The sequence below is a fragment of the Ornithodoros turicata genome, chromosome 1 (assembly GCF_037126465.1).
Source record: "Ornithodoros turicata isolate Travis chromosome 1, ASM3712646v1, whole genome shotgun sequence".
Lineage (NCBI taxonomy): Eukaryota > Metazoa > Arthropoda > Arachnida > Ixodida > Argasidae > Ornithodoros > Ornithodoros turicata.
This window is the reverse complement of record NC_088201.1, coordinates 58,031,328-58,059,065: the sequence shown is the minus strand read 5'-3', so window position 1 is coordinate 58,059,065 and position 27,738 is coordinate 58,031,328. Positions and strand designations below refer to the sequence as shown.

The following is a 27,738-nucleotide window of genomic DNA, read 5'->3' as shown; positions in this document are numbered from 1 at the left end:
AGAGCACAATCTAATCCTGTACCTGTTCACAGAGTTTGGGCTCACAATGTTCATGCAAAATGGGCGACACCCAGCTCAGAACACCGTGGCCACATCCTTCGCTAATGCTGATTCGTAGACGCGGGCAGAAATCCGAGTTACACGTTGTGGGAAACAGAACTTTCCCTGCGAATTTGTTGTCTCGTCACGCTGTCGGGAACTATCATGTGCGGGTTATCTGCTTTTCGTTATTCCCGTCACCACGCCGGTGATATGTTATCGTTATCTGTGATTGCACGTGCCGCTCTTCGAAGTGTTACTGGGCGCGAGGATTCTTTTCCTTAAAAGGGGACCACCGTAGGATTTTGGGGCACTCCGACTCCGAGCATTGGGCATTGCGGCAGTGTGTTCGGTAAGGCTTTGTACGTGGTGAGGTATGTCATTAAACGTTTGATTGCATTCTTCCTTTTGAGTTGGTTGCACTTCCTTCTGGTAGCGAGTGGGTGGAACGGCCCCGGGTGTGGGACCGCCGGCTCTGGGAGCCGAGAGGCGGTCGCCACAACGTTTGGTGAGGCATGTTAGGCATGTCAGGAGATGACAGTGCACGACAGGGACGCGTGAGCAAACAAATACATTTACAGTCGGACCTCGTTTTATGAACCCTCGATATACGAATTCCCTCAACTTACGAACGGCTCCACAGGGAATCAAACTTTTTCCGTGTATTTTGACCTCGTTTTACGAACCCTGGATATCCGAACTATGAACGGATTATTAGGGAAAGGACCCAAAGTAGCCAACCCATTCTGACCTCGATATACGAACGGGCGCTATGGACGTACAGAGGACAGGCCAATCGACCGGAGGATAATGAAAGTTCCTCAGTACATGCTGCCAAGGTCAAACATACAATGTCCCAACGCCACTACGTTCCACAAACATGATTCATTATTTCCTGAAAGAGTAATTCGGGCGTTTACAGCCGAACGGTTGTGAGTTTGGACCAGGTCTCCGAGATGGAAACATCTTGCCGTTTCAAGAGAAGGCGTTCAGTCCTGACAGCCGGTGACAAGCGTGATATTTGCCGTTGGAAACAGTCTCATCCGCGCGCGATACGGTATACTTTGAGGACCGGGTGGATGAGTCAAGTGTTAGACTTCTGTCATCTCTTCTAAACAGGATAGACCCTGCAGAAAGTATGGTGCAAAGCACAATTACGCAGTATTTTCAAAAAATAAAACGTATTCAAATCAATTTCCCGTGCTTTTGTGAGGCATTTGTGCACTGCACAGCTCGGACCTTGATTTACGAATACCTCGATTTACGAACGATTTTCTGAGAAACGAAGGGTGTTCGTAAAGCGAGGTTTGACTGTATTCTCTCCATATTGTTGTTTCTTTAAATTAACCAACCAAGCTTTAGTTATTCATTTGCGCGTGAGTACTTTGAACTAAAGCGAAAGAATCGTATTTATGTAGAAGCCACAAGCCTGTAGGGATTACGTTTACGTGTCCAAGATGCAAAAACAATTATTTTAAATATTATGTACTGACGTGAAAGCTCCAAGACATTGGGTAGAAGGACAGCGAGGCGAGTGGAATGAGGAGACCAGTACCTCGTACAGCACGTGCTAATAAAATGGCCGAAGACGCAAAATCGTTAAAAAAAAGAAGAATCGTTAAAAATCGATGCAAGCCAGGCGGGCTTTCTATGAAAGGGAGAGGGCGCAGACATGGTGATGAAAGAACGAATAACCGAGAGACATGGGACACGCAGACAAACACGAAAAAGTTCTCAAAAGAGGGTTTTCTGTGTACGTGTTTCTATAATAAAAGCGAAAAACAAACGATGAAAGAATAGGACATGCAGGGCAACACTCAAACAACAAAATGTTTTCGAAGAGCTAAGCAACGTTTCATCAGACCATCAATCATTCTGTTCGACAGACAGCTGTTCCATTAAGATAATAGTAGAACAAAAATAAGTCGGTCTCTTCTAAGAAAGAAACTTATTTACAGGTATCTTCCGCCCAAACTGGGAAAGGAAGCAGGGAAGCAGCTGATGATGATGATGAAGATTCAAGTTTTAATGGCGCATGGAGAACAGGGAAGCAATAATAGCTATATAGAGCATCTCTTTCCAAGGGAAGCAGCAATAGAAAGAGGTGCCCTATATGTGGCTCTAAACCAGAAGGGCTTGAGGCTCACGTTAAAACAGAACTTCACCGCATAACACGCTCCTAGCCAACCATCATCTCGAATGACATCGTTCCCTCCCCTGACTTGTCCGGAACGGGAAGTGTACGCCTTTTGTGTGACACTCATACAGTCATGTTAATTGTCACAAAGAAAGCGTATCTACGCCCGGACGCCGTCAGTGTGTTATGCTGTGAAATTCTGTTTTAAGAGTGTGAACTGGAATTGGACGTGGTTACGACACGCTCAAGAGCTAAGGAAACTCCAGTCAAAGAACGTATTCTACCTCAAAAGCGTCATTACGTATGTAAAAAAAAATAATAATACTAAATAAAAATGTGCAGTGCTGCATTTGAAAATGGGTGCAGTAATTTCCAGTTTCAAAATGTTCTAGTTTTCCTGTTTTTCCGAAGCACAAAGTTTCACTGGTATCATTATTCCTCAGAGACATCCAATTATTAACAACAGAAGCTTTAGAGGGCCCTGTCCTTAACTAAATGCAAGCGATAATTTTGTTTCCCTGTGTCAATTGTTGTGCTCTCGCTAACCAATTTCACTGGTCCACGACACTGACTGACGGACCTATCCGTCTAAATGGCGTGATCTCGAAATTTGTTGTCCGTGCTGCCGAAAAAGGAAACTTATTCTCGCTAGCTTGAGCTGTAAGGTGTTTATTATTCTGCAAATGGTTATGACATCCTTGATGACGCTACTCGAAATCTCAGGGAAAGTTCGTTTTCAAATAGAACTAAAAACAGTACTATACCAGGTAACATGTTCAATGTCATCCCTCTACAAGATGACACCGTTGTTGACTTGAAGAGAGAACGGATCGAACGCATTTCTGTTATCGAATGATGCCGTTATGGCTCTTGTACACCGTATTGCAGTGTCTCTTATTGGCTGTGTCACCAGAGCTACATGCCGTCATACAAGCAGACAGACCACCCGGCAACAGTACAGCAACCAACCAACCGACAGCTTTGGAAAACACACCAGTCGAGATTTACTCCCCCGAGAATCTCGAAATTCTGCAGACTGGCAGAGGCTGTCCACTAGCGCCGTCTTTTGTCCATTTTCGGAGGCCCTCAAATAGCGTAAACATCCGAGCACTTTGCTGTCATCCTACTCGAAATTAAAACCGGTCACGTAGCAATCGTATTGATTTCCACTGTACCGCAGTTGTGCAGCACAGTGGCAGGAAGCAAAGAATGGTGTCATCTCCGTTTGCACGCTGCACTGCTCGACGCTATAGAATTTCTAATAACTGTCGCTCGTGTAAAAGCCAGAAATAAAAACGGCAAACAGCACACTGGCGACAACTATGAGCGTTTCGCTGTGCGAATAAAAACGAATCGAATGACGCCCTTGGGAAAAGCGGGGATGCGCGCGGAAAACACTGAAAAGCACCTGCGTTGAATATAAATGGATGTACCTTTAGGGGGGTTTTCAAGAGTACAGTAACGAGCGTATCACAGCATGTCTGCCATATTTTAATACTGAATGTAGCTCATGACAGAGGGCGTCTAACACATTAACGGTGTAATATTGTACACTGATGTCGGCGTCGACGAGGACGCACTCCAAAAACGGAACTTGAACACACAACACGTTGAAGGTCAGCCAGTGCACAGCATGATACCGCTATCGCCCCCTGGTTTGTGGAAAGGGCACGGCGTACGCTTTTTTGTGACAATGAAGTTCATGAGTGTCACACACACACACACACAAATATAGATACGATGATGAGATGGGGATGATGAGTGTCACAAAAGTGCGTAGGTCTCCCATTTTCAACAAATCAGGGGAGGGAACGATGTCTTTCGGGATTATGGTTGGCTGGGCGCGTGCTATGCTGTGAAGTGCTTTCTGTCGAGCGTACCATTCTGCGCGAGAAGCCCATCTCCCTCGCTCCACCTCGGGCACGCTAGCGGACATCCTCTACCCTGGTTGCTCTTCAGCCGAACGTTCCGTTAAAGCAAGAAACCTTATTCTCTTTCTGCAGAAGGCAGGTCTTACTCAACGACCCATCTAATACTTTGCTCTTCCCGACGAACGCATGCACCCTCTACGCATCTCCACCCTCAGTCCTCTATTCCCCATCCGTCCGTTCCCCCGTCCGTTTTTTGCTATAGTCGTGACGACGTCCACTTCTGTGTGGCCAACAACGGCGAGCAGATCCTGCCATTGCCCCCCCCCCCCCCCTCTGCGACAGTCGTGACGTTGCCCGCCTAAGCGTGGCCGACTACGGGGACCAGTTCCACCATCCGCTTTCTGTGGGCTGTTGACAGACGCACCACGCCTGTGCAAAAAAAAAAAAATCAATAATTGGTCGAGCCGGCACGGTGTGAAATAAATGTGTGTAAATTCAAGTGACAGCCTGAGGCAACCTCTCTTGAATATGAACGGCCAAAACTGTATATGTATTGCGGCGTGCTACCAGTCACTTCAACTACGCGAAAGCAATCAAACCTCAAGAAACGTTAAACGGACTAATCACATACAAGTGGTCCAGTTCCCCTGCGCATCCCTCCAGTTTCTTTCTCTCCCCGTTTAAAAAAGGCGTGATCTCATTGGTTGGGCTCCCAGTAAAGGGACCAACAAAGCGGCATAAAGCGTGTAAATGTAACAATTAGTGCTACAGCTGCGTCGTTGCGTGCTCCCTACGTGGGTGAGAAACGGATTTTATGCCAACAAACTGATATGCCGATACAACGGAACGTTTGACACGTCGCTCATTTGTTTGGCACATGACGTAGTGTCTTTTCTGTTCACATACTCTCATGCGCAGATATGCATATTCATAGATCGCTTATTGCCAGCATCACAGTACATTGCAGATTTGCATTTGATACTCCAGAAAATCTAAAACAGAACTTCACCTCATAGCACACTGTGCGCCAACACGAGTGACAGATGTATCGCTGCGATTCGAAGAAAGAAGATTCGGAAGATTCTAAGATTCCATTCGGAGAGAGGGAAGCATACGCATTTTGTGTAAACTATCATATATACAAAGTGACACAAAAAAACGCGTACCCCCCCCCCCCCCCCCCCTCGAGTTAGAAGCGATAGTCCTATCGCTCTATGCATTTGTTGTGCACAGCGTACGTACTATGCGATGAAGTTCTGTGTTTCGAGTGCGTGCAAACTGTCTTTAGATTTCTTTTTTTTTTTTTTCATTGCTTGAAATTGAACAAAAAGACAGGAGGAATATTGCCGATCAAAAGAGGATTCTGGTACCTGAAGCGTTATGTGGTTTCCATTTGAGAATACGTGAAAACGAAAAAGACGACGTTCAAGGGCAACAGTCCCCTCGGCTATAGCAACATCATGCACAATAACTGCCCAACCGCTGATCGCCTAACATACCACTAGTGAAATAAATTGGATTATTAACTGATTAGTTGAGTCACGAGAAAAGTGAGCACACCTTCATTAAAGTTTTAGCCCACTATTTTTTCTTTTTTCCAAGGAGACTCATGCAACAGCCCAGGCCACTTCTACAACACAGCCTCTTTGCGCTTAAGTTTAACACTGCATCATTTGCTTCAGACGAGCACCAAGGCCCCTATGCTTCACGTTACATTCAGTGAAAGAACACACGCTGCCTGGGAGGATGTCTAGCAGACCCCCGGTGGGTGTCTGCGGAAGAAAAGCTTGACTTCCAACGAAAGCCAATGAAAAAGCTCTGGCCATCTGGCTGCACTCGAAAAGCAGAGCTTCGCCGCATAGCACGCTCCTACCCAACCATCATCACGGTAACAACGCTCTCTCCTTTGATTTGATGAAAACGGGGGGCGTACGCCATTTTTGTGGCAGTTATGAACTGCATAATGCCACAAAAACAAACAGCGTACGCCCCCCAGTTTTCAGCAAGTCAGGGGAAAGAAAGATGTCATTCGGGACGATGGTTGCTATGTGATGAAGTTCATCTTTAAGAGCGTAAATGGGACGAGTAGCCTAAATATATTTGCTGTTGAAAAAAACAAAACAAAAGCAGAGCAGTTGAATTATCCCAAGCAGCACAATGCACTGAAAGTCGAGTGCAATAGGGGTGGACGGGTAGGTGGAAGACCTTGAACGAACTGGTGAAACAAAAAAAAAAACATTGATAAGACACATACCGTCCACCCCTATTGCACTCGACTTTCGGTACATTGTGCTGCTTGGGATGGTGTATAAAGATAATCCTGGAACTACATTAATATTTTATTGAAACCTGGAAGTAGAATATCTCACATAATGATATTCAAAAAAAAAAAAATCTGAATGCACCTGAGTTATCCGAAAAACGTTGTCATGTCAAACGTACCATGTCAACGCAGAGTTGACACGGTAATGGATCAGGCGAGCCCAAGTAATAACATGCTGCTAAAGGTCTCCGCTGCCAATAGCTCATTCTGACTTTAATTCATTCCATATTCACCTCTTACATTACGTGCTTTTTCTTTGTAATGGAGTGCGGCTTCTAATTTTTATACTCGCATTCACCGTACGTAGTATTTTATATAATTTTTCTCTTCATTTAAGTGCCCCCAGAAGAGGGAAGTCATTCCCCGACGTGGCAGACGTCGAGTTACATGCATATCACGCAATAACAACATACCACCGCGCAACCTTCCTCCTCCACACAACAAAAACAACAACAGAACACGTTCGGGTTACAAAAGATAAACGAAGTGTAGGAAACACATGAACGGTGATGTCAAAAAGGGATTAGAAGGTGGCATCATCAAATCGAATCACTGGAATCAGCATATAGATATGGGCAATTCGGTGGCTTGTTAGGGATCATTGAAGCTACCTTCCGTACTCAGTAATAGGCGCTACGCCTGGGGCTCCGTGTTTTCAGTGAACCCTCAGGTGGGTAAAATTAAAACACCCTGACGAAACCATCCTCACCGTTTGTAAACGTGATCAAAGTTGTATCGGGACGTAGAGCCACGAGCTATTCTTAGTATTAGTTTGTAAGCGTCAGCTCACTACAGTACGCGATGCACAAACCGATGCCACATAACTGAAATACCAGCGGCATGGCTGAGCGGGAAAAAGCGTCCGGCTCGTTAGTGGTATAGCCAAGGTCGTGCTGAAGACTGGGAGGTGGTGGGGGGTTCGAATCCTACCGCCGGCAGTGCTGTCTGAGGTTTTCCCTGCGTTTTCCGAATGACTTTCCAGACGAATGTCGGTACAGTACCCCCTGAAGTCGGTCCAGGACGCATACTAACTCCCTGTCCCCCACTCCTTCCTGCTGTTCTCTCGCCATCCGTCCACATGTGTACGCTGCTCATAGGCACAGTTGCTTCGCGGTGCCAACACAGAAACAAACATAAAACACTTGTAGCGTATATAGGTGAAACAAAGAGGCAGTCATGTGACTGACGGCTCCTACAATACTTGTGCCTCCTACAATACAAGTACCAACCGATACTTGCAGATGTCACCCTTATAGGATACATCTTGGGTGGAGCACAGAATGGGAAGCATACGTCTTCAGTTCGTATAGAAAGATTTACGAAGGAATTGAGTTGGGGTGAGTTGGTAAGAAAAAAAATTGAGAAATAGGCACTCATTGCGAGAGCCGGCTACTCCAGATCACTTCAAAAAACAAAAATGGCTAACTACAATAAGAACAATGGGTGACAAAGACACGCAGTCAGTCACTCACTCGAAAAAATTCCTCGAAAGCATTGGATAGGTTGAAGAGGGCAAAGACATTTTTCCGCCAGGAAATTGTCAAGAGACCACAACAAGTCTTTGGGTGACGGGGGCAGTTCCTTCTTTTTGACAGTTTCTGACTACAGTTCATAGATGATACTGTCTAACCCGATCATATCGGAAACGGATATTTGTACTACTGCCACTTACTCTGCACAATTTGTCCCCTTAGAAAGCGCTCTATCAATGCCCGAAATTTGCTGCAGAACATATCCACGGAAGGAGGAGGATAGCTAAACTAGATTTTCGCAACGCAGCGCACATGCGCGAATGCCGCCTATTAGCGCCCGGCGCCGAAAGCCCCTGTGAGTGATACGCTTTTTTCTTTTCTTATTTCTCTTGCGTGGAAAATAATTGAATACCGGTCCACTCTGGAAATAACACCAACTTTCTTCACAATCACTCGCAAACGAATGACAAAGAAATAGATAGCCATCTCTCCATAGGCTGTGGACACGGAATTATCGCGCGGAAATTAATATAAGAGGGACGGAAGGAAAATAACGAGGAGAAAAGGAAGGAATCTGCAAAGCGATAGTGTTCGAAGTCGATGGCTGCAATGTGTCAGCGCGCGTAAAATTGAAACTGCCGAAAGAGAGATTAAAACAGAAATGGAAACCACCGAAAGGGGGGGACTCACTGCTGAAGAAGAGTTTCTTCGAGACTGAAACAAGAAAGGAACACACGCGGCTAGTAGAATTATTGAATTACTTTTGACGACGCGAGCGCACAGTATGAAGAAGGAGAAAGAGCGGACGGGAACTCAATTTGAAATCATAAAGGCACCAGTGTGGGAGACACTTGAGGCTGTCCTCAATCTCAAGAAGGGAGGCGCGACGGACACTGCGCTTCAAGTAGCGCAAAATTACGTTAGCGAAATAGCTGAGATTCGAGTCGACAGTCGCCGAGTAAACGCTTTTGTTGTTCGCTGTATGTGAGAGGGCTAAAATTCAATCCACATTACGGTCATACTTGGCCACAAGCAGAACATTTGCGAGAGCGCTATGGTTACCGCATATAGCCAGTATCAGTGTTGTACATAGCACACTAGGAACAATCCGGGGTAGTCTGTATAGGTTCACGATGGCGAATAGCAGCAAGAAGACAAGGACACAGATAGAAGTAGACAGGACAACAGGACAGTGACCTCGATGTTTGCGTTTAAGATGCTGTTTTCCTTGATTAAAACTCACTTGAGAGTCTGCAGTCGTCCTGTCTACTTCTATCTATGCCCTTGTCTTCTTGCTGGTATTAGCCATGTTGTACACGCTACTAGTAGCGCCGCTATCGTATGCGCTACTTTTTTTTAGTAGCGGAGTAGCAATATCGCTACATTTCAAATTGTTAACGGGAAAAGTATTTCCACTACAAATGTGCGTAGCGGCGGACTCTTTCTCCGCTACCGTTATCGCTACTTTTAGAATATGGGAGACGTGGAACGCGGAGAAAAAAAAATAAAAATAAAAATAAAAAGCGAGGACAGCGAACCAGAATATTTTTCTTGTTATTCCTTTTGGTGACTCGTTAATCAGGCAGACTGATGTGACGATCTTCCTCAGTTTCACTAACTCTCATAATCTAAGCGCCGTCGAATATTTAGGAATATAATTTGTGTCTATTCTCTGTATTTTCTAACATTTTTAGCTCACATTGCAAAACACTAACAGGTACGCATGTATAACAGAACCACATAATGTGGGCTACGATACGTCGTCATACAATCAGTCGCAAGACTTGTGTGAGCGGGTTGATATCACATTTCAAACAGTGTTTTGCAACTTTATTGTTCGTCGTGTCGTCTGGAACAGGAATACGAAAATATATCGCGGACGGAACGAGATATCGCGATAGACATCTCCAAACGTACCGCCGACTTTGCCTTAAGATGTTTGTGCCACAGGTGAAGCATTTCTGCCAAGGTAGAATTACCTTAGCCTACACAGGTTGCCGAACGTGATCTAGATAATTTCTCACATTAAATACGTTACACTGTAAGTATATGAGCCAAACAAAATGAAGAAACAATAACATCACTCTGGAGCCAGTGTATATGCTTATTAATGCTCTTTGCACACTCGCTTGCTGGCGGTACACAAGCGATTAACTTTAAAGCAATTGATTATTCACATCGTTTGACGTGTTTAGAGAAAAGTTACTTTTTTCTTCTGGATATGCTTCATTATGGTGGTAATCTCACAAGGGTATACTCTTCGTGAGGAACTCATACTCCAAGAAAAGGCGTAGTGAACGTGGTTTAATCGTAGCAATTAAACGCAATTAAATATAGTACAATGAAACGTTTTGTAAGAGAAGCCGTCGTCTGGCTGGAAGAAAGGAAGCAGGGGTAGGCAACAACAGTAAATCCTAATTCCTGTGAGATCTAATCTTTGGTGCAGTATGCCAACAGCACTCAGAAAGCTGTCTATTCTCTTGGAGGCGTTGTTCCTGGCGAAAGCATGAGCCAACATTATGCCTTTCGTTTTATCTTTATACCACTTGGTAGCTAGTTATTGATGACTCGATGAGAGTTCGCTTATGAGGGCAGTTGCACCACTTGACCACAAGGAAAACTGCTCAATCCGTCGGGAGTAAGCACACGGAAAAGTTTGAAGTTGGGATTCGCGGATATCTCGAACTGCACTATCATTGCAAACTGCATGTCAAATAATATAACTTTGCTGTAAGTAACGACATACTTCACGCTACATAAATAGTGAACCATCTTTAGGCACATTTGGCGACCAGATGCCTACGATATAATGTGTTGCCTAGAGAAGGGTATGGTAGGGGAAGAGTAGCGACATAGTATTTACGTTATTTTTAATTGGCAGAGGTATAGAGGTATCGCGTTCCTTTTTAAAATTTGTAACGACGCTAGTATTGTAGTACTTGTAGTTGTAGTACGTGTAGTATTGTAGCTACGCTTTTTTGTGGAGTAGCAGGTAGCGGTATTGCGTTACTCTGTTTTGGTAGCGGGTGCAACACTGGCCAGTACCAAGGAGCCTTCATTCAGTTACTGTGACTATATGCTCCTTTTCTTTACTGGTATTGTGGGCTAATTCCTATTCCCGCAGTAGCGCCACCTGTGAGGAGCTTAAATTCTGAGCACTGCAACACCGGACGAGTCAACAGCAAAGGTGCCGCCATGCTGTACGTCACCGTGAATTATCGAGATATTTGAAATCTACGGTGATGTCACAGTATCTGAACGCGTCGAGGACAGCGGGTTCTTCAAAGATGAAGAGGAAGTGGAATGCGCTACTGTAGTTTGTTGCGTTCATCTCAAGTGACAAGAATATCTTGTCGAACGTTCCAGGAGTATATGCAGGGTTCGCTAGGGGTAGCAAAGTTCCAAGTTCTAGGGGTACCAAAGATGCAGCAGGCAAGTGTGCAAAGAAAACCTTATAGAGTTACTTCCGTATTTCCTGTAATTTGAGCTCCATGCGATTAACAAACTTAAAAAAGAAAAAAAATACACGAGTTTCCTTGGCGATCATATCAAATATTGACTTTCACGCAAAGAGCACGTTACAATGTTCAGAGAGAAAACTAATCATTCGCACATTTTCACAAACGTTCGTTGTCCTTTAGTCCGCTTCTCGCTCTCACGTGCAAACATTATGGCCTCTTCTGGCACGGATCCTATTTCAATATATGGGGAAAAAGTATTGAATGAAAACAAATGCAGAAACGTATATAGATAGACATAGCAGCAAGTACTTGCTGCTATGTCTATCTATATACCCCCTATCGCAGTTTCAGTTTCTTTCTTTTTGTTTATTCTTCAGTTTCTTTTTCGGAATAGCAAGCTGGCAATAGCCTGGTTCACATTTCCTTTTTTCTTTCACGCTATTAAACATATCCTCCCCCCCCCCCCCCTATATCGTATCCTGTCTCTCGCAAATTGTACTACCTCGACGTGGAATATACCCGCCGACGGATAACACAACACTTACCTGATGTGATATTTATCACTAAAGAGCTGATATTATCTTAGAAAATGATGTAACACTTCTCCTGAATGTTTTCGGGACTAGGCTTCAGGCACGTGGGACCATTCTACGTTTGGCACAATGCTGTGCAGTTAATTTATTGCACTTTTTTAGTTTAAATATCTGTATTACAAGACAGTTCATTTACCTGCGAATAATTGGCAAAGGGTCACTTAACGCCATTTGACTGGGTATGATGGTGGAATGGTCGAGAAGTTCTCGTTTTTCGGTGAGCGTTCCAGTTTCATGGTAGTCTTTTAATCTCTTTATTATGATGGTTTCCACCCCTTGCATTGCGTGAGTATATTTTGACACGAAAAGGATGGTCACGTCGTCGAATCCAGATTTGCACCCGTATGATACCATATGCCTTGTTCTTTCCTATTCAGCTTGCGCCTATGTTCTCTTACCCTCTTATAATATGATTATAATTAGCGACTTTGCGTCTCAAGACAGCCACTGAGCCACGCCACAGTGGTCGGTCTGAGGATTAATTTTGCTCACCTGAGGGTCCTTCAACGTGCGCTGAAATATCAACACACGGCGCACCGTATTTAACGTCCCTCGCCGAAAACTTGTACCCTGTCACCAAATTGCGGGCGCCCTCGGTCGGGTTCAAACCCGCACCCTTGGGATCAGTGGGCGGACGCACTGCCAACGGAGCCACCGAGGCCGGTTTCTTATCCTCTGATTTATTCTACCCGTCTCCCCTGTGTACTGCTACGCTCTAGTGAATATTTCGCATAATTCTACCGCGTAATGAAAGCAAATTACATAATCCCGCTTTTTGCAGCGATTCTGAGCCGGTCTTGAAGGAACCCAGGGATGTCGAGGTCATCTTGCAGATTTCTCCGCAAGTGCATCTGTCCTTGTGTAATATTGGACTCGTTGAAGTCGAGCTAAAACAATCGAGGGTTCTGGAGTTTAATATAGCTTGAGAGCCACTGTCTTCGCAAGCATTTTTGCATCTCCGTAACACTCACGCAATTACGACTGAAGTGTAAGCATCAATCTGCGGCAAAACCTATTGTGAGTACTGAAGATCCGACTGAACGTAACTAGAATGACCATACCCTGAACACAGTTCCCTGAGTTCTGATTGTTGAAAACGGGGGGGGGGGATTTATTGGCAGAACAAAAAGACAAGGAAAGATAAAGATCAGCTATGCAGCACGCCGGCTTGCTATTCCCTAAACAAAACATAATAATGAAAATAAATAAACAAAAATACATAAAAAGAAACCCGGCTCCCAGGGAGCCCAGGAGGCATGTGTCACGCAGAAAGCGGAGCACCGCCTTTGTGACACTCCACTGGCTAGCTCGCTGCACGGGGCCAAGAAGTGTTGCGAGGGAAACGTCCATGGGGCACCCAAGCTCTGAGAGGCGTTGCCAGAGCACGGCCCGATGATGAAGGTGACGGTGACAGTGGTGGAGTTGATGGATATATCGTCTTCTACAGCGCAGCAGAGGCAAGTGGGAGTGGGACGCGGCCCATTTTGAACAGGAGTGAACGGGTGAGCGCCACGTTCAGCTGAAGACGATGTAGAAGGGACCACGTTACACCACGCGTGTAATGTGTCAACTTCTAAAAGCGCACTGAATCCAATGCTGCTTGACAGGTGGACACGTTACACGCTTGGCGGCGCTACGCGCATGTTCAATGCAGTGCCGTGTATTAATACGGCACTGGTTCAATTGGTTGGTTCAATGGTTGAAGACTGCTCGTATGACGGGGATATAATACCCAGGTGTTACACGGGCAGCCTACGACGACCGTTGAAACCAACTGCTTTGAAAAACGTCCGTAGCGCCAGCAAGCGCGTATCGTGCCAACATGTCAAGCAGCATTTGATTCAATTCCCTTGTAGAAGTTGACATACGCTTGCTGGTGCTACGCGCATTTTTCAAGGCGGTTGGTGTCAACGGTCGTCGAAGGCTGCCCGTGCAACAGGAGCATTACAGGGGTATAAGTCAGGAGACAGAGCGTTTTCATTCGGAATGCTGGCTCGAATTAAGCGTGTTATGCGGTTGAAACTCTCGTCAAAGTGCGCTCTAAAATATAATTTCACCACACGACACGCTCAAGGCCAGCGACTTACCATCCCAAGCAGCACAATGTACTGAAAGTCGAGTGCAATAGGGGTGGACGGTATGCGTCTTATCAATGTTCTTTAGTTTCACGAATGTGTTCAAGACCTTCCACCTACCCGTCCACCCCTATTGCACTCGACTTTCAGTACATTGTGCTGCTTGGGATTCTTGTAGAGCGTCCTAAAAGGCATGTGCTCACTCCTTCAACTTCAACAAATTAGGAGAGACAACAATATCATTCACGTACTGAACGGTGGTTGGCTAGGAGCATGTCAGTAGCGTGTACAGTGGCAGCGGGAACGTTAACAACAGTGAAAACAGTAAGACAAAAACCGCCCATTTTCTTTCCATGGTTAAGCAGTGGCATGGTTAAGCATGGTTGTCAGTGAATGGGAGCTCCACATTCTAGCACTTTTGTTCACGTAAATCGTGCCGGATGAATTAAACCACCAAGGTTACTTACGTTTCACTCTAAGCAGTACTGCTTCGCTTTCGTTCTCTCCTATTCGATTAGCAGCGACACACGTGTAAGCACCGGAACTTTTCCGCTGCACGCCTTGAAGAGCAAGTGACTGGTTGCTCATGATCACATGAACGCCCGGCTGCAAATCCCGGCCATTCAGACGCCAGACGACGTCCCCGATTGGAGGATTGGCGTCCACGTGACATTCGAAGTAAACGTCATGTCCAGCAATGATGTTCCACTGCCGGGGGTGGCTTCCCAGGGTCAGCTGTGCGCGCGGCTTATCTGAGAACGAAAAAAACAAAACGTAACACGATAAGAAGCGGGCCGAAATACGTACGTGGGGTGGCAATGTCTCACGCTGAGTATAAACTGTGCCACATTTTTATTCGAGCATTCAGTGAAGTTGCGGCGGGTGAAAGGTACTGCTTGCGACATACTCGTCTTAAATCGACAGCTCGCGGTTTATTCTGTCTGAAATATCCAGGTTTTTCAAGATTGTTTCTTCCGACTAATAAACTCGTACGGCATTCTGCCCACAATAATGCTACAGCTCCTGCAAGGGCGGACAGGCCAATACGGGCTGCTGCACCTTTGAATGAAAATTTCAGACAAGTTTATCGCAAGCAGTACATCACTAGGTATTTACTAAGCAAGACATGGAAAGTTGAGTTCCTGCATTTACTCTACAGCTTGAAGGAGCAATGAAATGGCAGCATTGCTATAAACTCTGCTTCATTCATGATGCAGGAGCCACCATGCAAATTTTGCTGAACGGTATCTTGTTACTGCACAATTTACACAAAATCGTCCCCAAAATACCATGAGCGGCGCTGCATGACCTCGAAGGCCCGCTCCCTTGGCGTGGCATAATCAGGTTGCTTGCACGAACGTCATATTCCTATTTCGGCTGTGTCCTCAGTAGCTTCGGTAGTGTTTCGGACCCCTGCTACCTTCCTCAACCTGCTCATTCGTAAAGCATAACCAAAACTACTGAGGACGGCACGGAGCAATTTCCTTTCTGTTCTTGCAAGCTGGGCCCGTAGCATCTGACGTAGTAGTTGACGTAGCATCACCGCGGGCAACCGCGAGTTTCATTTCTCAGTGAGAATTCCTCTGCTACGGACACTGCGTGGCGCTTGCAGAGTACTATATACGTCACGAAGTGACGTCAACAGCACTCTTTCACTTACTCTCTGAAGGAGTTGAGGGCTGGATATGGAAAGGGAGCTACGCAGAGAGGTCGATAACGAAAAAAAGACGATTTCAGGAAATTTCGGTGCTCCTTTCGCACACGTTGCATCCTGGGCGCCTATTGTCAAAGGGAAAGGAGAATAATGGAATAATACATCGCGGTTTGTATTCCCAGGCCTTGATACCTCGTAGACTACGGTCGGAGGGGGAGAAATCGAAACAGTATGCATATCTCCTTCCTTCTACTCTTATACTTCTACTCTTCATACTCTGTATCTCAATGACCATTGGTGCTTTTTTCATTCATTATTTCTTTTTTTCTTCATGTTCCTTCTTGCGGCATAGCATCGTGCAGCCAGTGGAGGACGGCTCAATTGTTGGACTCGTACATAACATTAGCTTCATACCCATATCTCACATCTAATGTTTCGCGTGTAATGGGGTAGTGTACGGCTCTCCACTGGTGAATCACCCCATGTCATAGTCACGATTTATTTGTTGTTGTTCCTTCTTTCTCACAACGAAGTTCCCAGAGTTTGAAGTCGCGCTAAGCTCTCTGGGATTTTCTAAAGTCGTCTATTTAGCATGAGTCACACTCGTTTCATTGCGTGCAGACACCTGCGTGCGAATACGTGCGACGCAAGCGATCCGTGGACCGTTCACATACATGCGGGCACCACAAGTGTCAGCCAATGTGCGTGTTTCGTGACGTTCTTGTCCACGAAGCGTTTTGGCGGAAAGCTTGCAGTTCACGTTTGAGTCCGGCTTGATAAAAAAAAAACTGCTGTTAGTTTGAATGTAGGTGTAATAATCATGGATCCATTCTCCTTTTTTTCTTGACACCTCAGTGCGCTCTACGTTTACAGCGGCCGTGTTGAAATTTAACCAACACAGAGAAGGGGAAGCGCATCAACACGTATGTGCGGATCCGCCTGCGCATCGGTGCGTGCGTCGGAACAGGCTCAGCTCGGGCAAACTCCTAGCGCGTTCTGCTGCGGAAGGTTTCGCACGCGTCTGTTGCCACGGCAACCAACGTTCGACAGGGTCCGCACGCAATGAAACGCGGAAGGATTAGTCAGGCGAAGATCCCATTCCAGCTCTTACGGTTTTCTGAACAACTTAATTCCTTTTCGAAATGCGGAATCCAGCGTCCCGGTGAAGGCATAGATAGAAGCAAAAGCGTCACGTCGCGAGCCGCTGACATTTCGAACAGTGATTGCTCTTCTACTTGGCACTGCTCTCATCATTTACATTGTATTTGAAGGGTCGTGGTATTACGTGTGATAGAAGTGTAGAGCACTGTCAGTCTACTCTTGCGTGGACAGAAAAATACAACCACAGAGTCCCTGGGACTAAAATGACCAAGCTTCGTTCTTGGGGAGCTTTGTTAGGGTTGAGAAGTGGGTCAGTGTCGGCTGCGTGTTTATATCAAAGCGGATTAGAAAGCTGGGGTTACAGTCCACATTAATTGGATAGTTCGCTCTTGAGAGATCAGATGGTATATTTGCGCTCGAAAGGATTGGGAATTTTATACTTTACCCATGTTCTGGCGTTACTTTGTGTGAAATTGTACGGTACAATGTAGTATACGCATCGCAAAGCTCTAGAATCAATGCGATTTTAAATTCAAGACATAGCCTATGCGCAACGTCATGAGACAGCACTTTGACTTTACGAGTGCGCTCCCATCCATCGCCCTGCTAGGCGAGGTCAGACAGCGGCAGCGACCTCGCGGCCTCCTGTTGGCTGTCATCTTCGCTCCCATGTGACCACCTCACAGTGAATGTCACGCAGCGTCACGCGAGCGGATGAGAGGCTATCTAGATTTCTCCTACCTGTGGATCTGCCCGCGCCGCAAGCTCTCACGACAAAATGCATATAACTTTGGACTACAACGATTTCCAGTGCAAAACGTCATGTAGGAGAGTTGTTTCGAGTCAAATGCTCATTCCACATACATTTCTTTCAATTAACTGAGGGAGCGAACGGTCCCTTTAACCATATCAATACGTCCTAAGAGTATACTTGATCCGCAGTTTAATAGCAAGAATCATTATCATAGTGAGTCTTGTACTTTACAGCGTTCTATAAATTGGGCTCAGCGGACGCTCCGTTTGACGTGGAACACCACATTTCCAGGAATGTCAGGCGCTTCCGACTTTCAGGAAAGCGCAAACCTCTTTTTGCAAGATGAGAACTAGAGACCACATGACGCACAGTGCGTATCAGCACAATTTGCTTCGCTTCCAACGAAAACGATATAGCACGTTGGTGCAGCCGATAGAGCCAGCAAAACGACCTGTCTAAGTCCCACAGTGATTAAATGACGCATTCTTCCAGACTGACGTGATTTGAATTCCAGCATCGCAAACGACCCTCCAATCCTGCCAATTAATCGCCGTTGAAGTGATGTGCCTAACATATGAACTGGTACGCCTACATATCTTCTCCTGTCTTCTCGCATCTTCTTTTTTCTTTTTTTTTCTTGCCGTAAACACAGAACAAGAGAAATTAAAGAGGGAATCTTTAATGATGTACATTTCCAGAGCGTAAGGATTTGGCCCTATTTTCCCAGTAATGATACGGGTCTTGTCCTTCTTTTACGACGAATTCGAGCTCCGCTCGCATTTTTTTCCCCCATGAAGATCTCAATCTTGCAGGAACTCTCGACAAGCGATTCTTTCTGGTGGATTAATGACGTCACCGATCTGCGCACAAATGGATTAGTTCTTGAAGCAGGAACGGCAGGTCTCGTTGATGATCTGTCAACTGTCGGGCGCGCTAACTAAGAGGCTTAAAAGAAGTGGACACACTGCGATGTGTCCTGCTAGGGACACTGATCGCAAGGATGTTGTTGATCGCTTGCTCTCTTCTACTGGAGTAGAGTTACTCTGTGAGAGATGTCAACGTGGCTTAGGAAGTAAATGCGCTTGCACTGAAGATTTGTCTCTCTGTCCCTCACCTTAGAGCACGCAGTGCCTTTGGAAACGAAATCATTTTGGGCCGTTGCTGGCATGTGCAGCATTGTGTTATGTTGTACTTTTGGCAGATTGAGCCAATCTCATTTACACTACAAATCGACCCGCACTCTATTGTCGTAGCAGGCCTAATAACCTACGTCGCCAGTGCAAACAATCTGTCACAGTTTATTTTTTTGTTATTTATGATTCGAAGCCCACGATAGTTGTCATCGTATACAGAACATTATTGACATGTGCGCGTCGCGGTCTCTACTACGGTGAACTCACCACATTCCGGATTGAAATTCTTCCAAAGTTTCTACACGAGGTGACTGCTGTAAGGAACATTTAGCAGTGTCCATGAATGATAGACGAAATTGCTCAGTGGAGTATTTATGGCACCCAAAACCGGAACTTTTTTGTGTGTGTGATTCTGATTTATTTGACCTGCTGTCTGACAACAGCTGAATTAGAGCCTACAAATCAGTACACGTATACAAGGAAGGCACGTAAATTATCAATGGTAAACGGGAACAATAAAATAGAAATGATGTAACAGCATTAGTGAAGGAAATGTAAAACACAGTAAGTATCGCCTAAAAGAAAAGAAACGAGCACAAATTAGCATAAAAGACTGCGGCGCACTCTTTTAAAAAGCTTAAGATCAGCAAAGATGTGAAGTGCTGGGTATAAGGCATTGTTATACATCTGCTGCATACGGTAAGTTGGCATCATAGCGTTTTGCGCGGATGGGTAACAATAACTGAAGTCTGCTTAAACGCAAGGCACAGCGTATCGACACTGTATGGAGCAATTCAGAACACCAGGTCTTACCATTTACTAGCTTATACAGAAAAAAAATGTCAGTGAGCGTTCTCCTTGCCTTTAAGGTAGGTATACCCAGATGGCTCAGAATGCCCGTGTAAGAATAATAAAGCCGTCTCCCCACGTACCTGTCGTAAAAGATTCTTACAAACTTTCTTTGAATATGCTCGATAACATTTGCCCTTACCAGTGAAACGTAATTCCAAGCTGTGCACGCGTATTCTGCTCTGGTTCGAACAAGCGCAAGGTAGAGATGGACAAAACAAGATGGGTTCTGAGAGTCTCGGGTAACCCTAGAAATCAGACCAAGAATGCGCAAATAATTCCGTACAATAGACGAAATATGAGCATGGAAATTTAGAGAAACACGGTAGTGTGACGTCGAAGTAAAGCACTACCGAATGAGGGACCATGCGTCAGAACACTACACTTCCTACTGAACGACATAATTTTTGTCTTACCAGAGTTGGTAAGGCAAAATTTATTATGAACGACACAAATTGTACTCAACACACATTAATTCAATGGCAACACTAAAGGACTATAGTAAGGTGGTCTATGTTGAAGACGGTTGAGCTATTTTGTTAATAGCAGTCAGAATAATCGCCTAAACTGTACCATAATTTGTTAACTGAATCCCCAAACCTTTGAGAAATGATGCACAAATTACTGTGGTGCTAAACCAGATATTTATTTTGTACGAGCCAAAAATGACAGGCTACATATTTTCATCAACTTACCCCACCCTATGGGTAAGTTGAGGACATCAAAAAATTAATGCCGGGTTTAAATTTTGTCTTTTGTTTGCGCCAGCCGAAACGGTCAGCCACGAGTAGTGCACATGGAAACACAGGGCAGTGACACAGATCATAACGGTGAGGTCATATTTTATTAGCTGAGGAACAGAAATGAGCAAATTGGAAGTCAATGCTCGCGAAAGTCACAGATGGGACAAAAAAAGGCCCCTCTTACCTCGACCATGTCTGCAAAACAGCGTCTCATGTCTTTCTAAAAAGCCACGTACAGAATGTCAACACGTTAATTCAAAGCCCAGGCAACGACTGTGCTCACGCTGGTGTCACAGACGAGAAAAAATATTGCTAAGAAAATGCCACGAGGAAAACCCAAACTGTCCTCAACTTGCCCCCGTCTTCAGGTAGCCCTAGTTTACCCTATACGGCACGCAAAAACACAGGCACTACACACACTATGCAACTGTGTAACTACTATATAACTATGCGAACTATATACATATAAAACTCATTAGTCATATAGTCTGTAGGCTATACCATATGTCCAAATCTGAAAGTATGAAGAGAAATAAGTATACCATGTACACTACGCACAATCAAGGCGGGGCTCCCACGATTTATACGTGGCCGTCCTGTGCACAAACTGAGGGATGTGCTCCCCATAGCCTATCGAACCGATCACGTCCGAACATGAGTAGTTCCCGCTGCAGGAAGTTCAACACATTCACACGCAAGCGTGGCAGCAACAAGAACAATGGGGCGCGATTTTGACGTTGTGCCACCACTTTACAGCGCGCTGTAATAGCGCAGAGTTTAATAGGGACGCGTCGTGATGTCACCTGCTCCATTGGCATGTGACTCGTGACGTGCATCGGCGCAGCTCAAGCGCAGCGCGTGAGCCGAGAAGTAAGAAGCAGAGGAGCAAGGCTCGGGTACCTTTCGACGCCACGCGAGGAGGCTGCTTTTTCCGTCTCTTTTTCTAAATTTGTAATTGTGCAGTGAGAATGCAGTGCACGGCGATAATATTTTGCAAGGGGTCTCCCTGATGGACCTGGACTCCCGAGCTTGACGAATGACACAGGATTGCGAGCCACGTTAAATGTTATCTCATTGCGCCGCTAAAGGAGCCCTCAAGTGTAAAAATTTCTCTTTCCGATATGAAAGATTCGATCATCATGGCAATAATACAAAAGGAGCGAGACCCACCGGTTGCGCAGTTTGTACTTAAAACGTGAACAAAAGTGTCAATTTCGATGTTCCTCTTTCCTCACTCCGCATAGTCAGGGGTACGTCACCCCCAGCGCATCCAATTGTCAAAGGAAATACAGGGTGTCCCAGCTAAATGCGAACATATTCTTTAAATATATATATACCACTTTTTCTGCGATCAAATCAACTGCAATATAGCATATGCTGAATGGCGCTCCTTAGGAGGGCATCAGGAAACTCCTAAGGCACTGTCTTAATTAACTTTCAATAATTAACTTTTTAATTATAAAAACTACGAAGTTGTCCCAAGAGAACATCTGCTCCCTTCGGTCACCTGATACCGGAGCCGTTTTCAGAACAAAAATCCGTTCGATAGATCGTCCGCAAAAAATTCGTGAACGAACACCATTTTTTCTTAATTTTGTTCATTGTGCATCTCTAGCGACGCGTCTTCCCTTCACCCCTAATGTGAGAGGGGAAAAGAGCACACTGTCGCCTCTTGCGCCCGGAGAAAGATAAAAAGAAAACAGAAAATGCAACCCAAGATAAGGGCAGTTCCGATAGAGTCACCCGATACATTTGTTTTTGTTTTGTTTCCGCAAGTTAAAGCTCATCTTCGACGCATGAGGCGGCACTGTGCTCCTTCACCCTATCACATTGGGGGTGAAGAAAAGACGCGTCTTTGAAGACGCGCAATGAACAAAATAAGGAAAAAAATGGTGGTCCCTCACGAATTTTTTGCGGACGATCTATCGAACGGATTTTTGTTCTGAAAACGGCTCCGGCATCAGATGACCGAAGGGACCAGATGTTATCATTGGGACAACTTCGCAGCTTTCATAATTAAAAAGTTAATTATTGAAAGTTAATTAAGACATTGCCTTAGTAGTATGCCAATGCCCTCCTAAGGAGCGCCCTTCGGCATATGCTATATTGCAATTGAGTTGACTTCGGAAAAAGTGATATATATATATGTATATATATATATATATATATATATATTTAAAAAATCTGTTCGCATTTAGCTCGGACACCCTGTATATTGCGGGACCTGCCCCTTCCCGCATTTCCAATCAACGCGGTTCGAAGGGAGATCCGACTTCCTGTGACGCGTAGGGATACACCTCGCCGGGACTCATATCATACGCATATTCTATAGCGTAGCGGAAGCTCTCGGTATGCCGCCATACGTAACAGGATACATAGGACATACCGCCATTCAAGGTAACAGGAACAGAATCAGCGCATCAATGTGATTAAACACAGGAATTATAGCCAACGCTCTAAAAACGAAACTTTACAAAACGGAGGCTACACAGTCGCCGCGAGAAGCCCTACCAACTGCGAGCGGAGCAGTATCGATGAGATTGCAGCAGATGCGTGCGCAACGGAAGCTAGAGCAGTTCTGGGACGGTTATAATAGCGCCGTTATGTGATTACGAAGTCCTTATTTTGTACGTTGCACAATGCTATCTCAGACAAAAAAAAAAAAGAAATACAGTTTCTAGTGAAACAATTCTTGAAAGAAATGCATACGTTATTTTCGTTGGCAGATGGGACATTTCGTCATTACGACGTATCCATTTGTCATTTTGTCGGCCAACTCCTACTCGCACACACCTCACAATAAGCGCGCATCACGAAATAGCGCGCACGTATTATTCTTCCTGCGTTGCATTGCGACTGTATTCGAAATTATGTGCATTGAGCCTATGCCAGTCACCTATGAGACCCACAAACACCAACCCCTTTAAAGCCGCTTTAAAGTCAGACAAAGCGCGAGTCTATCCATTCCTGGCAGGCTTCTGTAAAGCGTGCTTTCGCTGCAATGAAACGGCGTACACAGGAGAAGCAAGGATACAATATGTCCCGCCCCCCTCCCTCTTCTCTTGCGAGCAGCCGTAGTCCAGTGGCGCTGTTGCAATGAAGTGTGGCGATTGTAAAGCGCGCTCATCAGGGTTTGCTCGCCTCGGAAAGAACGCAATGAAAGCAATTTCATGAAGCCCGAAGCAGGGAGAGGGAGACGCCAGCAACTAAATGTGTATGCCGACACTGAGCCTGTGAACAGTATGCAGGGTGTTTTACGTTTTTAATGCGTTAGCGTTAGGAGTGTCAAAATAGAAAAAAACTGTATGTATGTATATATGTGTGTGTGTGTCCGTGTGAAAGATGGTGAAGCCTCACCGAGACAGCGGTATAAGTAGAAATATAAAGGGGATATAAGAGGGTAAATGTAAATGCAGGCCAATGATTTGAAATTGAAGTAGTCGAAGGTAATTAAGAGTAAGAGTAATTGAAGGTAATTAGAGGTAACTAAAGGAAATTAAAACAAGACAGTTGAGTTTAAAGGTAATGATTGTAAGATATACAGGGTGTCCCAGAAAACGTGTCATTGAATTATAATAAAAAAACTAGGCCACCTAGAATCATGCTGTCAACAGCATTTGTTCTTATTGGGTTTTTGCCACCTCCTAATGTGAATGTCGTGCACTCCAAGTTTAATTATGTAAATATTTGCGAACTGAACTCGGAAATTTGCCAAGTAAAGGTCACTTTTTTACCCCACCAATATGAGGAGCGTGCCGAATTCACTCAAATCCATGATAATTCACAGTGATATTCACGAGCTATCCCATCGAAAAAAATAGCCGAATATCATGCTTTTCGGAGCACCGCACAATAGCGCGCGATTACTTTTTGGGCGCAGTCGCACTCAGTGCGACGAAAGGAGGTTGCGAAGCCAGCCCACAGAGTGATAGTAGGAAAAGTAACAGTTCCTAAAATTGGGAGAGGGAAAGCATTATCACAGCGAAAGTCGGACATGATAAGCTGTGCCTGTGTTATCTCTTTCTGCGATGTCGGGGAGGGCTGGGTTTCCAACCTCCTTTCGTCGGACTGACAAAGATTGCGCTGAAAAATTCATCGCGCGCTATTATGTGCGACCTCCGTAGATCATGGTGTTCGGCTATTTTTTCCGATGGAATAGCTCTTGAATATCCCAATCAATTATCATTAATTTGACTAAATTAGACACATTCTTCACATTAGTGGGGTAAAAAAGTGACCTTTACTGGGCAAATTTCCGACTTAAGCTGGCAAAAATTTACATAATTAAACTTACGTTACACAACATTCACATGAGGAGGTGGCAAAAACCCAGTAAGAACAAACGCCGTTGACCGCATGACTCTAGGTGCTGTAGTTTTTTTATTATAATTCAATGACACGTTTTCTGGGACACCCTGTATGTAATTAAGAGAACGATTAAATGAAATTCAAGAATACCGAAGCTAACCGCAGGTTATACCGGAGGTAATTAAATTTCATTACCGTCAATTAAAGGGGAACTGAGAGTAATTAAGGCAAGTAAAAGTAATTAAAGGTTACCTCAGGTAGAGGGTAATTGAAAGTAAATGAGGCTAATTGAAGGTTAATTAAATTACCCTACATATAGTAATTGAAAGTGTCAAACCGGGAATCAAGCATTGACTGGAGGTGCACAGCCGGAAGTCAGGTTAGACCGGAAGTGGAGAACCGGAAGTCAAGTATAGACGGGATGTGGACACCCGGAAGTTGGGTTTAAACCGATAGTAGATACCCGGAAGTCAAGTATGGACTGGAAAAGGCAGTTAATGCTAACGCATTTCTCTCGCATTTACCGCTAAATCGCCAGTGAATTTTTTCATTACTCTTTCACTACAATGCGACAGTGTGGGACTCCCTGTATGATTTATGACGTGTTTTGACTATTTTCTCGTTTACAACTATACACTGATTTTTTGTTGTTGTTGTTGCATCAGGATATTTTTTTAACAGAGTCATGAGAGCAGCCTATAGGTGAGTTATGCAATCAGGTTGACATCTTCTCGAAGAGTGTATAACAACTACATGCCTAATTACAAGGGCGGACAAGACCGTAGTTTGAAGACAAAGACACTGAAGACATTCATGAATTTTATTACGGTACAAGCTTTCGTGCAGGAGGCTGCATTTCTCAGGCACAAAATTGTCTCTGTCGCCGTTGTACATACAGGGTGTCCCAGAAAACGTGTCATTCAGTTCTAATAAAAAAAATTACGCGAGCTAGAATCATGTGGTCAACAGCGTTTCTTCTTAGTAGGTTTTTGACACCTCCTGATGTGAATGTCATGTAACGTAAGTTTAATTACGTAAATATTTGCGAACTGAGGTAGGAACTCTTCCAGGTAAAGGTGACTTTTTAACCCCACCAACATGAAGAGCGTGCCGAATTTACTCAAATTCATGTTAATTGACAGTGATATTCAGGACCTATCCTATCCGAAAAAATAGCCGAACATCATGCTTTCCGTATCACTTGAGGATAACGCGCGGCGACTTTTTGAGCGCAATCGCTGTCAGTCCGACGAAAGGAGGTTGGAAAGCCAGCCCACAGAGTGATAGTAGAAAAAGTGACAGTTCCTGAAACTGGGAGAGGGAAGGTATGGTTCCAGCCGAAGCCGGACGCGATAAGCCATGTCCGTGTTTTCCCTTTTTACGATGCCGCTGCCGGCTGGGTTTCCAACCTCCTTCCGTCGGACTGACAACGATTGCGCTGAAAACTTCGTCGCGCGCTATCCTCTGGGAGCTCCATAGCATGATTTTCGGCTATTTTTTCAATTATCATTAATTTGAGTAAATTCGGCACCTTCTTCACATTGGTGGGTTAAAAAAGTGGCCTGTACTTGGCAAATTTTTACGCAAAAAGTTACGTAATTAAGCTAACATTACATGACATGCACATCCAGGAGGTTGCAAAAACCCAGTAAGAATAAATGCCGTTGACCGCATGATTCTAGGTGGCGTAGTTTCTATTAAAATTCAATGACACGTTTTCTGGGACACCCTGTATACATACACGGTGTCCCAGCTAAATGCGAACATATTTAATATATATATATATATATATCTTGAAAAGTTGGATCGGACGACTACGTAATTATAGTTGAAATAAATGGGAGACAGAAGACGAAAGTAGGGGAAGTAACAAAAAAGGGGTTTATTAAAACTTAGAAATCATAAAAGTTAGGGAGGATGTCTACGTTACGGCGGAAGCTCCGCCTTCTTCGGGACAAAAGAGCTAAATGTGCTCTCTAAATGTGCACATTTAGCTCTTTGAATTAGTGAAGGAACACCATTTTTTTCTTTATTTTGTTCATTGTGTATCTTCGGAAACGCATCTTTCCTTAACCCACAATGTGAAAGGGTGAAGGAGCACAGTGCCGCCTCATGCGTCGAAGATGAGCTTTAACTTACGGAAACAAAACAAAAACAAATGTATCGGGTGACTCTATCTGAACTGCCCTTATCTTGGGTTGCATTTTCTGTTTTCTTTTAATCTTTTACCAGGACGCAAGAGCCGATAGTGTGCTCTTTGACCCTCTCACATTGTGGGTGAAGGAAAGTCGCGTCTCCGAAGATGCGCAATGAACAAAATAAAGAGAAAAAAAACGGTGTTCCTTCACGAATTGTTTTCGGACAATATATCGAACGGATTTTTGTTCTGAAAACGGCTACGATATCAGATCACCGAAAGGAACAGATGTTCTCATGGGGACAACTTCGTAGCTTTTATAATTAAAAAGTTAACTATTGAAAGTTAATTAAGACATTGCCTTAGGAGTTTGCTAATACCCTCCTTCAGCATGTGCATTATTGCAATTGATTTCATCTCGAAAAAAGTGATGTATATATTTAAAAAAAAAATATGTTCGCATTTAGCAGGGTGTTTCACGAAAATCCCCCAGCTAAATAATTCGAAAACGGCGCCACCTATCGGGAAACTTTTTTTAGGCTAGCATCCCTGATGTGCCGGCCACAAACAGGCCGGTCAGTTTCTCATTTGCATGCGCTCGTTAATTCAATAAACATCCTGATTTTTTTGTTTTACTTCGCCGGGCTTTGGTACCTGTGCCGTAGCAATGGTCACTCTGACACAGTGTCAAAGCAGTAGCTTCGACTTTTAGTGATTTTTTCGAGTAAGCAACTGGTTTCGGTAACTGGTTTCGTGGTTACCAACGATGCATGCCTGGCGGCCAGGTTGTGCGGACCAATAACTGCGCCCACTACCACTTGGGTCCCCGATTGGCGCTGGCGCCGACGTGCAAACTTGAGCGCAGCTGTACGGTGGCCTTGAGTCGTCGTGTTCTTGATATGGGGTGCTGTCGTCTGTTCGCTGCCTGACCTACTGCACCGCTAGAACGCCAGGCATTCTCTGCCAAGAAATACATTTTCCTCTAGCAGGATTGAATATGCCTTTCGGTAGATTGCAGGACACCGTTTTTTAAACAGCTGTTGGAGATAGTTGTACAATTTGGGACATTAAGTGCATTTTTTTCAAAC

The 27,738-nt window shown here is 44.7% G+C and overlaps 1 protein-coding gene across 1 annotated transcript in view; it reads right to left on the bottom strand.

The window, feature by feature from the left end:
* The window catches only part of LOC135378276 (hemicentin-2-like), a 950,281-nt gene that overhangs the window by 48,891 nt on the left and 873,652 nt on the right, over positions 1-27,738 (bottom strand). The window contains exon 6 of the mRNA XM_064611260.1: positions 14,439-14,723. Coding sequence (XP_064467330.1) covers positions 14,439-14,723 — 285 coding nt within the window. The remainder of the gene's footprint in view (positions 1-14,438; positions 14,724-27,738) is intronic.